At 38.6% G+C, this 17,758-nt stretch overlaps 1 protein-coding gene across 2 annotated transcripts in view; it reads right to left on the bottom strand.

Moving 5' to 3' along the window:
- Positions 1 to 6: 6 nt before the first annotated feature.
- Positions 7 to 17,758, bottom strand: part of Rnf146 (ring finger protein 146) — an 18,207-nt gene continuing 455 nt past the window's right edge. The window contains exons 2-3 of one of the 2 annotated variants that reach the window (XM_023714294.1): positions 11,039 to 11,143; positions 7 to 1,333 (exon numbers count right to left, since the gene is read on the bottom strand). In XM_023714294.1, the coding sequence (XP_023570062.1) occupies positions 268 to 1,333; positions 11,039 to 11,040 (1,068 nt within the window). In that variant the 5' untranslated portion in view covers positions 11,041 to 11,143 and the 3' untranslated portion in view covers positions 7 to 267. Of the gene's footprint in view, positions 1,334 to 11,038; positions 11,149 to 17,758 lie in introns of both variants that reach the window. The other variant, XM_004630245.2, reaches the window with a different exon arrangement.

Genomic DNA, 17,758 nt, shown 5'->3' with positions numbered 1-17,758 from the left:
AAAAAAAAAAAAAAAAAACCTAAAAAGAAAACAGATGTCAAGAAAACTGGGTTATTACTAAACAGGTCTCAACTATTAACACCCAAGTTCCTTACATTAAATAATTATTTCTCAACAGAGACATGTTAGACATTTCATTCAGATTTATCCTTCCCAGACCCATTCCCACCCATCTCCCAAAATGCACTACTAGGGATGAGTAATGTTATGTGGGCAGAAATTTACAGATAACCATCCAACCTTGGGCACGGAGCTGAGGACATCTATTTAGACTTCTGTTACTGTGCACTGTCCATCGGGTTTTCTGGATCTGACACTGGCACTCACTGTTCCACCCCCTGCTACTGACCGGTCAGTTCCTGATCGATCAGCTACTGTCTGGTTTGCATTGGGCACCAAAAGTCTCTGTTGAGTCAAGGAGTGCTGTGCAGCGACCGCAGATACATCATCACTATCACTACTGGCATCTGATTCTGTTTCCTCAACGGAGGTGTCTGGCGCTCTGCCTGAAGATGGAGATTCACGGTCTTCTTCTCCTTCTCCCCTGTGACTCCTCTCATTTATGCTGTCTCCATCGAGTTGCAAATGAGCTAAAGAGTCTTCCAGAGAAGGGCCTGCATCAGGCGATGGTGTGGCAGGGCTGGTCAGCTGCACATCCACTGATGTCAGGGGCCTCACAGCGGATGACACTGGAGGCTGGACAGAAGCTCCACTCTGTGCCGACATGCTATCCGCACCATCAGCAGAGCTCTCTCTTGCTAGGTTTACAGAATTCGCATCACAGTCCAGCCTAAGTCCAGCTACGCCCTTCTTTGGTATATCTATTATATCTCGCTTAATCTTCCTACGACGTCCATGTTCGTTTCTCCTATATTGAACCATATTTTCAAGATCAGCAACATATAGAAACCCAGCAATTAACATTTCAGTGTTCTTTTTACCTTTGGAAAAAGCATCTTCCAGCTCTCTACTAGTACGCTCATCATACTGCCACCACCCGTTTCTTCCTTCATAATACCACGCATATTCGCCATTCCCTCTACTTGCTGCCTTGAGTTCTTCTGGTGACAATAAAGTTGGCTTGTCAAGGAAATCTTCGGGGATTTCTTGTCGACAAAGGGCACATCTCTTTCCAAGCCACGAAGCTCCTTTTACACACAGATAGCAGAAAACATGCTTACAGGGCAGACTGACTGGGTGAACACACGTTTGCAGACATATGGCACACTCAGGAACTGTCAGAGAAGGTGCAGCATTAGAACAGGACTCATTTGCTTTCCTGTTCGTAGGAAGCATGTTTATTGAGTGATCAATTTCACCACAGCCAGCCATCCTAGATGGTGAGGAAAAAAGACAATTTATATACAAAGTTTTTGATTCTTGTTTTGTGTGTCTTCATTTTTTGTTTGTAAGGAGCAATAAAGCACACAAATACTAAAACAAAATTAGAGATACCATTTCTATTAAAAAATGATTTATCAGAGAACTAAATGAAACATTTAAAATGTTCGAACCATTCTAGACCGATGTACAATCAGATGCAAAGACAAACAGAACAGTTACTTAGATCATGGCCAGCAACAATTTTGAAGCCTTATAGGATTTTACTAGCAATTTTGCCATAGTTTAATATGCTATTGGTTCTTTGCACATGGACCACAAAATTAAGACTAAAACCAAAACCCAGGAAGTTCCCTAGCCCTGTTCCATGGCACTGGAAGAGTGGTTCGATTACTCATTTCTGTCACAACATTTCTTCTCTGAAGGACAAGGGGCTTTTTTTGGTCTTTTTTTTTGTTGTTTTTCTATGCTATATGCTCTTCTCACTGTACTCTTCATCTGTACTCCTGACTTCAAGTATTAGCTATGCGTAAGTGAAGTGGCACAGACTGGCATCACAATCTAGCCCTCTCCACCAGAGACCTGTAATGCAGGACAGCGGAAAGGTACCCAAAACCCTCAAAACCTGCTTCCTTATTTTCTAAAGCAGCCCCCATAATAATCCCACTGTTCACTGACGCAAATAATCCATCCCAGAAACTGTCCTTTCCCTTTCTATCCAAATCATCAGTTTTATCAATTTTATCTCCTCTATGTCAATTCTGTGCTATGTTCCTCCTGAATCCACTTACTACTCATCTCTAGCCTTCCCTAGCCACCAAGAAAGCAGTACTTACTAAATTACTCCATAAGCCTGCCTCCTTGCTTAAAAGTTGACTTTTTTTTTTAAGAGAAAAGCCCAACTCTCTAGCCTACTTAGGCACCCACACCCACTCAGGCCTGGGTTCACAGCAGATTTCCTGGCTCAGATCTTCACCCACAGCTGCCACTCCCCAGGAACAGGCTTCCTCCTTTCTCAGCTCCCACTTCACACAGGGATACACAGGACAGCTCACCTTTCACCAGGACTGTGAAGGCTCCCAGGACTAAGACTGCCACTCTGCCTGCTTACCATTGTTAGCTCCCTACTCCTCATTACCAAAACTGCAATACAGCATTGATTCTCTGAGTGCTAGGATACCCACCTTCCCCAGAGGTGGGTGTGCTTTACAAAAGGGGAGACAGGCCACCTCTGGCTTGTCCACATACTTCCGTGTAAGATTAGCAAAGATTCACAGAGAATACTTTAAGCGACACCAAGGTAAACTATCTGACAAAACTTGTAAAATCATGTTCCCATAACTAGCTTGGCAATACATGAAAATGTTGTCAATGTACATAGAGATCAGTCCTGAGAAAGCAGACTGAAAAGGGTAACAAGCTGAGACAGTGATTACACAGTTAAACCAATGCCAGACAAGAAATCAAAAAACCTGAGTCCTAGTCTTCCTTTTTAATTATACACTTGGAATCACTAAGGTAAATCTTTAAATTTCCTTACCTGCAAGAATTTACAGAACTCAAGAAACAGTGGGAAAAAAATACCCCACAAAAATTTCTTTAATCACAAAGCTCCATAAATGTTGTCATAAAACCAAGGGAAAAAATACAAATACAATGCTGATCTGAAAAGGGTGAGAGAAAAAATAAGCCTTGTGACACTAGATGTACTGAATGTAGATCAAATTTGGGCAACTTACTGGTTCAGATAAATAAGGAAATATACATGAAAGCAGACAGAACTCCAGGTATGCTAGGATAATACAAGTAAGGAGAAAGACATGAATGAGCATAGCTTTAATAAAGCTTGGGTGCAAGAGGTGCTGTGTAGAGAATATTTCAAGTAGAGACATAAGGGGTTTGATCAGAAGGTACTATTAAGTATTTAAACTTAAAAACATGATTATAATAAAAGATACATTGCTATTAATCCCCACTAAAATATCTTCGAGCACACTTTTCATTCTTGGCCATATTCTGAAGCACTTTTGTTGAGTCCTCTTGGTTTTTTTAATAAAATGTGATAAAACAATACAGTCAGTGCTTCCGCTCATTCAATCCAACAAAACAGTTTGCTTCTATAAAGCATCTCACTCACTGGATCTGGCACCATGCAGGTGCACAGCATCTGGGCACTTCACTAGTCAAAACAATGAGGAAAGTTAAACACTTAAATTGATTCAGGACATTGAGCCAGCTATGACAGTACAACTAAAGACAAAAGAAAGGACTTCTACAACTGTTTCAAAAGTGGAAAGAATTATGGGTGTGTTTACAATGGAGTATTTTAGCGAGGATTAATGGAAATGTGTTTTCTTTACCATAAACTTCTAGTTTAAACATTCACTGTATCTTTCACACTTCATATGCAAGAAACTGAATCATATAAGCAATAGAATCAGAAACGGTAATCATAAAGGTAACCTGGAATCAAATCACAAGAGCCTGTTGTATGCTCCTAAAGAAACAACTTGATTTTTATTCTACAGAAATAGGAAACCACAGATACTATGAGAAGGGAAAAAAGTGACAAGAGGAAAGTAATGGTAAATGGAAATGATGGCAAAAATCTCAAGGTTTGACACCACTAATTAGCTGCTGCTGCTTAACATGAATGAGAGATACCAGCACAGTTAGTCAAGTTAACTGTGAGAATTCTACCATTAACTGCTATTTTCAAAAAACTGATGGAAATTCTTAGGACAATTGCCTTAGCCATCTTGTATATATACATATATGGTTTTGCCTCTACTTTATTTCCCATCTTTTTTCCTTTTTCTCTCTTCACTGTTTATTCCTTAAGTTCTGTTACTTTCCACTTAACCGTGTCTCTTATACCTTTCAGATTTCCTTTCTTCTGCGTTCTCACACTAGGAAAACAATATGATATTTACACACCAGGGTCTGGTGTATTTCACTATGAGTATAGCCTCAAGTTGCATCCACTTAGCTACAAAGGCTTCGAATTTGTTTTTCTTTATATGTGAGTAATACTCTACTGTATAAAGATACCACATCTTTTTCACCCACTGCTCAAGTGTTGGGCATTTTGGTTGTTTCCAAGAGAACAGCAATGTGTAGCACTAAAACCATGCTTGAAATACCATCATCTTGGTCTTCTAAATGTATATCATTTTGAATGTCATATTAATTATTACTATATACTCAATTTTTTAAAAAAGCAATAAAAGAAAATAAGAACAAAATTTTAAGTTTTTTTAAAAGCATGTGGTAATATTCAATCATATGTCCCTTCTTGCATAATTATATCTGATAATCTGAGCAACAGGTTTGATGATAAAAATAATTATATCAATCACTGTTAATCAGCTATTGTTTTGAAAATCTGTAACATATGTTTTGTTATGTTACCAGGTTTATCTTTTTGTTTTTCTTGCTCTTGTTTTTACTCTTCAAAATAAATTATTAAAAAAACCACGAATAACAATCTCTCTACTAATTAATTCTCACATTTTAAACAGAATATTTAGAATTTACCGTATGACATTTTATGTAAGAATAAGACTTTAAAAGTATATCTAGTGTTTAAAAATAGGAGTGTCAACAGAAATATTCACACTAATTGTAATTACAAATCAGTATCCTTAGGCTTTCACTACAGCACATCCAGTCTTACTCCACCCTCACGTTTTCACTACTCCTGTGCTGTTGGAGCCTCCATAAACTATGGTTTAAGTTTTTAAAGACTTCAATTACCTGAAAAAGGATACAACGATGTTGCAATAGAAAAGGTAATCACAGAAATGCTTAATTTCCAAATTTTTTTGAAACCCTTAACGAAAATATCAATCACCTCCTTTACTAGCAATTATAGGTTATAAAAATCAGCAAAGTACAACCTTTTCCTAACCCAGGGAAAATTCTAGATCAAAAAATACAAGTTCATAATATGAGGCACTACTGAAGCTCTGAAGCATCATGAGTTACAAACGAAAGCATGTGCTTCTTACTGGTCAACACCCTTTCCCACCCTCTCTACCCTGAAACCAAGGGCATAATGCACAAAAATCTTTTTCAAATTTCTGTATGTATTTAAATGTCCAACTAAAAGAAAAATATAGAAATCAACTGTAAGTAGTAACTGAGGACTCTTGATAATTCTATTTATAGTGCAAAATAGAAAAATGGACTGATGTTCACTACTACCTTGGAAATCACAATAGCAACATCTTACATACAAAAGTGTACATGTCAAACTGGGAATCTTATAAGCAAGACATTTTAAAAATTGATAAATTTAAAATTTAAGAGAAATAGTAGTCTGGTAAAATGCAAACTAAGTACCCAACACATCTTTTGGATATTATACTTTCATTTTTATTTATTTATTATTTTAGGGAAGGGTCTACAGGGTGTTCAGGGTCTCACTACTAGATCCAACTTGTAGTGATCCGCCTCTTTACAGCCTCCCAAGAGCTGAGATCACAGGTGCATGCAACCACACCCAGTCTCAACTGCTGTCGCAGAGGGCCTGGGGATTAAATCCCCAGCCCCTTTGCCTACTTGCAGGCGCTTTAATACACTGAGCTATTTGGCCGGCCCCTGGATGTTATACTTTTAAACACTGAATTCTAGCTACTTCCTGATCATTAAGTAAAATTGATATGAAACATCAGTTTTCCACTTGATGCAGCTACCTTACCTATAGAAAGTTTACAAGCGAACCACTACTTTCTACCCTGCTTAATATGATCAATATTTTGTTTAACTCTTACATTCATGAATAAAGCTAAGCAAGTGATTTTTAAAATGTAAAATGCAACTATAACCGTCTCAGAGGAGGCATGAACTGTAAAAACAATACACTTGGAAAGGCAAAATAATTCTGCGTGAACCGTTATTCTGGATTCTTCATCACAATGAATTAAGTTGGACAAATTTCTTCAGAAAACAAACACAGGGCCAGGGAAGATAGCTTAGTGGCTTAAGTACCTGCCTAGCAACTACAAGGTCCTGAGTTCAGTCCTTGGTACTGCAAAACAAACAAACAAAAACAAGGTAGATTATTTCATATGAAGTACTCTCAACTATCAATTTGCAAAAGCAAATTGTAAATTCAGATCCCTGGTAGCCCACCAAGTATACTGTCAGTTTATCATCAACTAAGAAATATTTAGTAATATTTCTTCTAATTCTAGTAATATTTCTTCTAATTCTAGTTGAGGCATATACAACAAGATATATGAGACAAAATATAACAAGACACAGATACCCTAAGCCACTAACCTACTTATAAGGCTTACTTCTAAGCTATTTTTATTACCATTTCAATCTACCCTATATGTCTTTTAAATTATGATCTTAAAATCTTTTAAATTCAATGATCTTAAAAAAGGTAGAAAGTCAAATGTATGCAGAAGGATCAGACCAATATGTACATAAATGCTTCTCCTCACCACTTTTCATAGAGTAAGAATTTCTTTCTTCTTTTAATGTATTTAGAACAGGGTCTACAGGGTCTAACTACATAAATCAGACTCATAGTGATTCTCCTGTTTTCAAGCTCCCACGCACTGGGAGTACAAGCATGCACCACCACACCTATCTCAATCTCAAGTCTCAGTGCACTCCAGGGGCGAAGCTAGCATGGCATGCTGAGGATCAAACCCTGGCCACTGCACTCTGCCTATGCAGGCACTTTAGTCCACTGAGCGATCTGGTCAGCCCTATAGCTTAAGAATTTAACAGAGTTAATGCTAATCAAAACTTGGCTTCTGTAGTACTGAAAAACTTAGCCAGCAATAAAAACTCTAGATACTAAAATCAGAGTTATAAAATCAGGTTAAGAATCAGATTCTTGGGGCTGGCCAGATAGCTCAGCAGGCTAAAGTGCCTGCTTTGGCAGAGTGCAGTGGCTTGGGTTCAATCCTCAGCATGCTGCGCAAACCCCGCTCCTGGGGCAGCTGAAGTTGTGATTGAGACTGGGTATGTGGTGCGCACCTGTAATCCCTATACTTGGGAGGCTGAAAACAGGAGGATCACTATGAGTCCAGTCTACATAGTGAGACTCTGTAACACCCTGTAGACCCTGTTCTAAACTCATTAAAAAAAAAAAAAAAAATCAGATTCTTACACACACTTTTCTGTATAAAATACTCTCCTCCACCTAACTTTAGTTTCCGTCTGACTCTCCCTCAGCTCAACTGTGTATAATATTAGTCCTCTTCCAAGCTTCAATAGTTTTCTACTACATGCATAATTAATCCAAATTCCTAAGCAATGGCTTTCAATACCATCCACATAGCCTTTATAAGACTTAGTTATAAGTCTTATAATAAAAGACTTACAATAAAAGACTTAGTTCAAAGAATGGCTCTGTGATTCACTCTAATATTCACTAGGCCATCATTTCCCAAACTTTCCTAAAGGTAGAAAATAGCTATTGTGTTCTTCCCAGGACATGTGAGCTCTGGAGTCTAGGTTAGAATCTAGAAGGCTGTATTTTGTACCCCAAGGGATTCTTCTCAGACAATTCTGGTAAATACTGACCTAGATTTAATTCCTGTTTCTTCTTCAGTAAATGAGACATTCCTGTCATGCATATGCAGGGACTAAATTCAATAATGTCCAGTGACCCTCCCCTAGCAATACATCAGACACTAAATAAATGTTCACCACCCTACTTACGATGCAGTCGACCCTGTTTTCAAACAAGGTTATTCCCTCACCTCATTAAAATACACTGATACTAGACAGCTGTGTCCCTCCTCATTAGTTGGCCTAGAAAATTATTTCCTAATGTTGTCTAGTTGTTAAAATTCTACTCACTCTTTGAGGCTAAGCTAAAACTTCCATTCACTCCCCTTCAAATGGAACGTCTTTCTTTTCCCTGTTTCAGTAGTATTTTATGGTCTCCAAAATACAGTTTGTCCTGCCTTTGGCCGATTCTATAGTTGTCTCATATACCAGACTTCAATAACCAATTCCTACTTTTAAGTGCTTAATGGCTTAGCAAGATTTAGTGAAACAATAATGAAAACAAAAACAGGCTGGAGATGTGGATCAATGGTATACCACTTGCCTAGCATGTGTGAAGTCCTGGGTTCAATCCCCACAAGATTAAACAGAAGATGAACTTGCCCTGCTTTGGTCTACAGTGAGCTAGAAGAGGCCCCGCTGTGCCCCTTCCCTGGGTAGGATGGGCAGGACCCCACAGTTTTGTACCACCTTCCCTGTCCCCTCCCCCTCTTGAACTAGAGGGTACCAGAGACAATGTCACAGCAGCAACTGCACTATCACTTCTGCAGTCCTGACAAGAGCCGCAGCTAACCAAGAGCCTCCACTGTTACTTCACTGCTCTGGGCCATCCAGGTTCTGGCCTATCCAGGTTCTGGCCTGCTCTGAAGAGCACTGTGCTTGACCAGGTAAAGGTCAGGAACAGACCATGGCACACTGCTATCATCCCTGATCTTCTAAAATTGTGCTGGGCTCTGAGCCCACTGCAGCTCTCCTTAAAACTCTGGATTGGACCTGCTGTGACCACGGCAGCCATGGCTATCCCTGATGCCCCAGAGCCACTGCAGGAACTCCATGCCTAGGCCCTATCCCAGATCACTCTGTTCTGCGTGTACTTTAGTTTTTGTTTTTTAATGTATTTGGTTGTTGCAGGGTCTAATTAGGCAACTCAGACTCATAGTGATCCTCCTGTTTTCAGTCTGTGCAGCGCAGGGATTACAGGCATGTGTCACTATGCCTAGACTCTGTGGCCGACTCACCACCCCCTGGGGCCAGGCTGGTATGACATGTGGTGCCAGGGATCAAAATGCAGTCCCTGTGCTTGCCTAAGCTTGCCTATGCAGGCACTTTAGTCCGCTGAGCTATCTCGCTGGCTCCCTGCATGTACTTTGAATGACCCACCCCTCTGCCACTGCTTCCCAAGTCCCAAAGGAGGTCTGCACATGGCCACTTTGCTCCTTCTCTATATAAGCAGTGTGCCTCTTCTTCTTGGGTCAGTGCAGCTGACTCCTTCCTGTGCTCACCCCTCCCCAAGAAAGCACTGTTATTTTACTACTTACTGGGTGGGTGCCCTAAGAGCTGGCAACACAGAGGACCACTGGCCCTAACAGTGACTGACAACCAGAGGGCTGCTGAACAGTTCCGGAGAGTCACAGAGAAGTAGAGCTAAAAGCAGGGGACCTGGAGTGGAAGCTGCAAAAAGAGCAACAGAAAACTACTAATAGGGCACAAGCTGAGGGGCTACCAGGGCAGCTGGAAGCCTCCAAAAGCTGTGACACCAAGAGCTGTATGACTAAAGCTGCAGCAGCAAAACCCAAGAGACACTCACACTCAAAATCCACAGCCCTAACAGTGAGGGCCGAGAGTCAATGGTACTCAAAAGCGCAGAGCCCATCATGAGAGGGTCACTGCCCATTTGTGATTTCCATCTGAGCTGAGCAAAACAGCCCCAGCCAAGAGGTGACATCTAAACTAAGACTGATACAGTCATATTTTTATCATACCAAAAACTGGAGTCAAACTAAGAGACACTGAAACAATCTAAAAGGAAACTCTGATCCAACAATTCAAAGCCTAATCTCCAAAACTAAACTGTTCATTGCGGGAAATACTTCATCAATAACAGAAAAGGTTCACTACAAGAAAGTTCATGGTAAGCTGGGTGTGGTGGCACTCGCCTGTAATCCCAGCACCCAGGAGGCTGAGTCAGGAGGACTGGCCTGAGTAGTAGCCTGGACTATAAAGTGAGCTCAAGGCCAGCCTGAACTTCATAGCAAGACCCTGTCTCAAAAAGACCAAATAAATAAATAAATAATTTATGGTGATCTAACATTTTATTTATTTATTTATTTTTTTGGGCAGAACTAGGGATTGAACTCAGACCCTTGTGCTTGCCAGGGAAGCACTTATTCTACTGAGCCATCTCCCCAGTCCTTTTTTAAAATTTATTTATTTACTTATTTTGATCTAACATTTTAAAACAATTATTTCTCTAAAAGAATGTTAGAGAGGGGGCATGGCCCTAGCTCAGGCCTTTAAGTGGCTGCTTCCACAAAGCTCTCAGCCTCAGGTTGCTGGAGTTCGAACCTCACAACTCTCCCGCTGGCCAAAAGTGCCCTGAAGCCATTCGAGGAACAAAAAAAAAAAAAAAAAAAAAAAAAAGAATGTTAGAGAAATACAATTAATGAAACTGAACTAGAGTCAATCAAAATGAAAAAAAAAAAGTAATACTTTTTGAAAAATTCTTAACAATTTAAGTCAGTTATGGTTGAAAGAAATTCCTTATATTTATTGAAATGAGTTTCTACAAACTAGTAATTTTATAGCTCAGAAGTCTCTTATTAAAAAACGGATACTACTGTATCAGGTAAGTAACTGAGCAGTTATTTAATGTGGTTAGTTAAGTAAATTACTGTACAAAGAAAAGGCAAAATTCATTGACACTGGAGATTACTCCTGTGTTTTAGCCAACAATAAGCAAATTCCTAGAGATTTTCCCCTATAAGATTTTTGGGGAAAACTTAAACAATGATAATTTAATGTGAATAAAATTGATGACTTGATAAACCAACTAAAGTCAATACAAAATACTTTGTACAATTAAAACTAATGTAACAGATACTGGATTTACTGTGTTTTATACAAATCCACTGTAGCTTTGGAAAATCCACACTACACTTACATTTCTGTTGCAGATCCCACACGTGCCTGTCACAAAGAGAAAGCATCTTCTCCAACAGCAATCAGCTAGTTGGCCACATTTTTTCTTTTACTGCTGGTTCATTCTCTGTGCTGCAAATGAAAAAAATTTGAACATCAATTTCTCAAGACTAGGATCAACATAATTAGTCAATTATGTATAATCTTTTGACAGAATGTAGTGGCAAATTTTATCTTGAAATAAAAAATAAATGAAGACAAGGATGTTTGCTTTTACCACTGCTACTCAACACTATACAAAGCTCAAGCAGAAAAGTAAGGTGAAAGGGGTAATAAAAGCATACAAACTGGCAAAGAAGATGTAAAAAAAAGTGTCCCCACTGGTACAAAGAATGAAAGTCTCTCTATTCTTTATATAAAGGAAATTCCAAAGAACTCCAAGAAAGCTACTAATATGAGTAAAGTTGCAGGTTACAAATTACACATACACAAAACAACAACAAAACTCAGTTGTGCTTCTAAATGCTACTAGTAGTCAACAATCCAAACAAAATCAAGGGAGCAATTCCATTCATAACATCTAAAAGAATAAAAGAGGAATCAAATTAACCAAAGAGAACTTTCATTTTGAAAACTGTAAAATATTACTGAAAGAAACAAAAGCTAAGTAACTGAAAAGACAGCCCTTACTTACAAAAGCTAAGTAACTGAAAAGGCAGACTGATTTAGCATGTTTAGACAACCAGTACTACCCAAAGTAATCCACAGAGCCAATTAATTCCTATCGAAATTGTCTTATTTGCAGAAATTTACACATCAATCCTCAAATTCACACACAATTTGTAAAGGACCCCAGTAAGTCAGAATAACATTGAAAAAGATGACAGCTCTCACTTCTAAATGTCAAAGTCTTACTGCACAGCTGCCATGAGTAATACACTATGGTGCCGCCCTAAGGACAAACACATGAAGCAGTGGAACAGAACTGTGAATCCCAAAATAAAATCATAGACCTAGAGCCAACTGGTTTTTTCAAAGTTAAGTCCACTCAATACTCTCTTCAATAAATGATGGGACTAGATTTCCACATGCAAAAGAATGAAACCAGACTTCCACTTACACCACAAACAAAACTAAAGCACATCAATGATGTAAATCCCATAAAATTTATAGAAAAAAAAATATAGGGGAAAATCTTCATGACCATGGAATTGGTAAAAGATTCTTAGCCACGAGCAATGAAAGAAACCAAAAAATTGGACAGATTGTTCAATGGTCTAAGTGCCTGCCTAGCAAGCTCAAGGACCCAAGTTTGATCCCCTGCACTGCCTGTGGAGCCAACTCCAGAACCCCCGGCACACCCCAAAACCGACACATGCCTGTAATCCCAGTGCTGGGGAGACTGAGACAGGAGGATCACCCTGTATCAAATAAATAAATTTTTTTTTTATTTTTTATTATTTTTGTATTTTAGGGAATGGTCTACAGGGTGTTAAGGGTCTCACTACTAGATCGGACTCATAGTGATCCACCTGTTTACAGCCTCCCAAGAGCTGGGATTACAGACCCGCACCACCATTCCAGTCTCAAGTGCCACCTCAGTGCACCCCAGGGGGCAGGGCTAGTATGGCAGGACCAGGGATGGAATCCCCAGGCCCTGAACCTGCTTGCAGGCACTTTAATCCACTGAGCTATTTGGCTGGCCCCATAAATAATTTTTTAAAAAGAAGTAAAAACTTTATCATCATCTTGAGACTGTAATATTAAGTGAAGGACCACAGAGATAGCTCAGTGGTCTAAGCACCTGCTTAGGGAAGCACAAGGACCCAGGTTTGATATTTGGTACCACATGTAGCACCAGCCTAGATGTGCCAAGCTGGCCACCAAGACTAGGGGTGCTGGCGCAGGCCTGTAATCCTAGCACTAGGGTGGCTGAAACAGGAGGATCACTACGAGTCCAAGCTGCTACTAAGACCCTGTACCAAATACATAAAAATTTTTAAAAAGTAAAACAGAAAAAAGCACTAAGTAAATAAGACACAAACCTATGCACTTGGTTTTTCCTATATGAAAAATCAAATATAACAAGTGCAAAAAAAAAAAATACGAAAATGTCTCGTCCATAAATACTTTATTTCTGAAACAAACGCTTTGCTTCACAAAAGATAAACTGAGCAAAGTAGCTTCAAAATAATCCACAGGAATGTTTTAAATACCCCATATTTAATCACTTTAAAGTTGTGGTTTCTCTTTAAGAACTACTTCAGAGTGTAAATTAAGCAAAAGCCACGACTACTAAAGGAAAGCTTTGCTACACTAATGTCATCACAAAAGTGGTTAAAAAATTCTAGTCACTCCAAGGGGTGCAGTTCTCATTTTGTTTTCTTTATTTTTTTTTTATTTTTTTTATTTATTTGAGAGAGAGAGAGAGAGAGAGAGAGAGAGAGAGAGAGAGAGTGTGGTGTGTGTGTGTGGCCAGCTCAGCCCACCAGGGGGCGGGGCTGGCTGGCATGTGGTGCTGGGGGATTGAACCGCGGTCCCCGATGCTTTGCTAAGCTTGTTCTAAGTAGGTGCTTTAGACCACTGAGCCATCTCTCCAGCCCCTCATTTTGTTTTCTTTCGCTGAAGACTTAAATAGATTCCAGCAATTCTTTAACAAATAATGTATTATTTGAAAAAGTTCTTTATAGATAAGAATAAAACACAAAAACTGTGGTCTATTCACTCAGTAAATACCATGAAAGCATCTTCTATGAAAAAAGACATTTTCCCTCAATCTGATCCTTCTTCAGTAGATTTGCTTTTGTTTACTACTAACATCCAGGCTTAGCAGTAAACAAGACTATGTATCAGAGATACAATCAACTCCATATTCCAGTATAACCTTTCCTTACATTACCTGATGTACTTTTGCACAAAATTTAATGAAAATATATTTGCTCAATGACAGTCTTTTTCCTTTCAAATAACTACAAAAGCAATCTTAGAAATGCCTTCTACCAATTTTTAGTATGTTAATTTTATTTCCCTTGAAAATCTTTATTAGTTCACTCTTAAAATTACTTCACTTCAAATTATGCATTACTCTTCCAAGCAGCAGGTCTAGCCTTAGACTGCCTTACACATGACAATCTGAAGCCCCACACAATCTCTGGGTGATGCATAGCACCATTGCATCCCTAAGACAATCTGTGAGATGAAACTACATCCATTTTTTACAAAGAAGGCACTTCAAATTCAAAACGCTAAAGATTTACCCAAAATCACAAAACTCTTGATATAGTGAGACTGTATTCTAGCTCAAGTATAATGTATTTTCAATGTAGTACATTTTCTACAATGTATTATTTCTGAAATATATGGTCTAGAATGGCATAATCTAACAGAAATATGTTAATATGTTGCAAGCTGCGTATATTAAAATATTTTACATTAAGACTAACGAAAAATAAAATTGTACTTAACATGTTGCTACAATTTTATTAAGTATTTAACATAAAAATTAATGTTATTTTACATTAGGTCTGTATAATCTGGAATATAGTGCATATTTTACACAACATTTAGCACAACTCATACTAGCCACATATCAAGTGCTCAACTGCATGCAGGTCTGTACTTTTTTCTTTGAGATACTCAGGATTGAACCTAGGACTCAAATAGGCAAGCATTTGACTACTGAGCCACACCCAGCTGTAGTACAGATAGAGAATGTCTTACATACTAGTTAAAAAAAAAAAAACCCAGCAAATTATTACAGAAATCAACGGAGAGAATAAAACGAACTCCAGGTTAATGCACGTACACCTCGTAAACTGACCCATCACCTACAACTGCTATACATTCTAATGTCAACTGGGTATGAAACAGGACCTACTTCTAATTCTGAAGACAGTCAAGTTAAGAAGCCCTCAGGCTCCCATTATCTGATGCCAAGAACTTTTTTTAAGTGCCGGTAGAAGGGCTGGGTATATAGCACAGTGGCACAGCACCTGCCTGGCAAGTGTGAGGTCCTGAGTTTGATTCCCAGCGCATATAAATAAGATCATAATGTTTTTATTCAAACCCAAGGAGGAAGACAGAACAATCTAGTATTTAAAATAACTTTGCTAGCATAAATAATTCAGATATACATAACTCTTTCTGCATGATTCATAAATTATACAGCAAACTAAATACAACAATCTACTAAAAAAGTTATATAAGACTTCAAACTTATACTACTTTGTTCCTTAGTAACTAAAGAAAAAAAGTAGTATTAAATTTATCATCATATAAAGAGATAATCTATGAATTTTAATCTTAATCCATTCAGCCACTTAAATAAGTATAAGTGAAAAATTTAAAAATGAACTATTCAAAACATGTAACACTCAAATTCATACTATGTACTGCAGTTATTTTCTATGAAAATATCTAAGATTAATTACAATTTTATTTTTCAAGTCAGTCTAACATCAAAAAGAAAAATACCAAATTACAGATATCTGAAGACTTTCTGTACCCTGCTAATTAAAGCTAGCATGTAATAAAGTTTTAACCTTTTATTTATACAATATACACAAAACTGAAAATGTTTAATATCAAACCTCTTAACGAAAGCAAAAGCACGTCAAACCTTCCAAGTTTTGGCATAAAAAATTTTTAAAAATTACTCCAGAAAAACGGTGAAGATCACTGTGATTCAGCAGGCACATCTTAAAATGTGCCAAATGTAGCTCAATGCCCTAACGCACCCATTTTTAGCCTTTATCAACCCTTAAAAATCAGCTTGCAAACTGGGGACAGTGGTGTACCTTTGTAATCCCAGCTGCTCTCAGCACAACTGCAAATTAAAGCCAGCCTGGGAGGCCAAGGAGATGGCTCAGTGGATTAAGCCCTTCCCTGGCAAGCACAAGGGCCAGAGTTCAATCCCTGGTTCCACCAAAAGAATAAAAATAAGAAATAAAGCCAGCCTGGGCAACTTAGTGTGAAGCTTTCTTAGAAATGCAAATTTAAAAAAAATTTTTAAAAAAAGCTTACAGAAAAGCATAGTAGTCTTACTTGGAAACAACTTAAAATTCTTTTCAGGTAAACAGGGTCAAATAATTTAAAAAAGAATTCCTTATATTATCACTTCCTCTAGAAAAAATTACTGTACGGTAATGTACTTACTACTTTCAATGTTCATTCTTAAATATAACACACTGAACACCAACTCCTCAAAGTAGGCTCTGCATTTCACTTAAGAGATGTAAACATGAACAAATACTACCTTTTCATAAAACTAAACAAAGACGTTTCATAGCCAACAATTCTATAAATAAAATCTCTGGCTAATGCAACTCGTAAACTTGGTCAAGTTGTAAATCCTGTCTTTGTTCCTTCACCTTCCTCTACAATTCTGTAAGTCTGTTTTATCAGGCATGATCTAAATGTTTAATTGTAATTTAACAATAGGTTTTGTTTTGATTAACCCAAAAAGTAATAGGCTATGAACAGGAAACAGAATCAGCAAACAAGCACAGGTGGTTGTGTGCCCTGTGTTAGCTTCCATACTCACAAAGATTGTTCCTAAGCCAGTATGTTGTTTCATAAATCCAAATTCCTTGGTCAAAAGGTAAGAGAGAGAAAAGATTCAGCAAGTTCCAGGACCAAGACTGCAGGAGGGGAAACACTCAAATCCTCAAGTGACAAGCCTTTCAGGACAGTACAGTATCTAGGTTTCACAGAAAATAATCTTTAAACTGATCAACGTGACAAGAAAATTTTAATTTGATCATTTCCTCTTTCTAAGTCAACAAATCACCCTGAATCCTTTTAAAAAAGAAACAAAGTCTGCTTATTTCTTGACAATTCAAGTTGGTGAAAACACTTTATCAGTTACTTTATCAGTCAGCACATCTAAAAGAAAAATGTCATTCCCCTCTAGAATCCTTTTATCTAATGACCATCCACCTGAAGAAAGTTTGCCGGGTCATTCTACTGAACTCTTAAAAGACCAGGAAATAACAGAAACCTCCCCATGTTTGTCAGTATTTTCATTCCTTGCACAATTTACATTGAGCCCTTAGAGATGGCAATTCTAAACCCAAATACTTCACTTCAGAGAGCCCAAGGCCAGACACAAGCAAAAATCTACTTTTTGAATGGCACTCGCTGTTCAGTTTCGGATTTAAAATGAGATTTACTTCACCCATTTTCATGTTTTTAGACCGCCCACTGTTCAACCAATACCTGCTAGTAAAAAGATAAAAAACTACATACACATACACCAAAAAGCCCCACAAAGAAACAAAATCAGAAAAGCCCTCACAAACCAGGGTATTTATGTGGGTCATTTTCAGCGTGTGCCTAAACGTGCCGGATTCATTCATTAAGATTCCCTCCTAGTCGGCCGCACACCCTGCCTCTGGGCACTGCCCCCTCGGTCCCCCCGAAGTCCAGCCCGGGGTGCGGGAGGCTGGCACCTGAAATGCCTATCAAGTCGCTCACAGAACAAAGCCTTTCCTAGCATCTCCGCATCTCTTTTCCTCTCCTCCCACGGTACTTCGGTATTCTTAAAAATACAACTGCAAACGTTCAAAACTTGAGAAATAAGCGCTCCCCAAAATGGCACCTAGGGAAAAATAAAAACAGACCAAAACGATCAACCAGAAAAAAACAAACCCAGCGGCCGGGTGCGCGGCCAACTTCCCGAGCGCGGGCCTGCTCCCTCGGCCCGCCCGCACACCCTGCGCAGGCGGCGGCGGCGGGCCGGGTC

The sequence above is a fragment of the Octodon degus genome, unplaced genomic scaffold (genome assembly GCF_000260255.1).
Source record: "Octodon degus isolate 3935 unplaced genomic scaffold, OctDeg1.0 scaffold00034, whole genome shotgun sequence".
In the NCBI taxonomy this organism is placed as follows: domain Eukaryota; kingdom Metazoa; phylum Chordata; class Mammalia; order Rodentia; family Octodontidae; genus Octodon; species Octodon degus.
The sequence above is the reverse complement of the archived record's forward strand: the minus strand, read 5'-3'. Positions and strand labels throughout refer to the sequence as shown.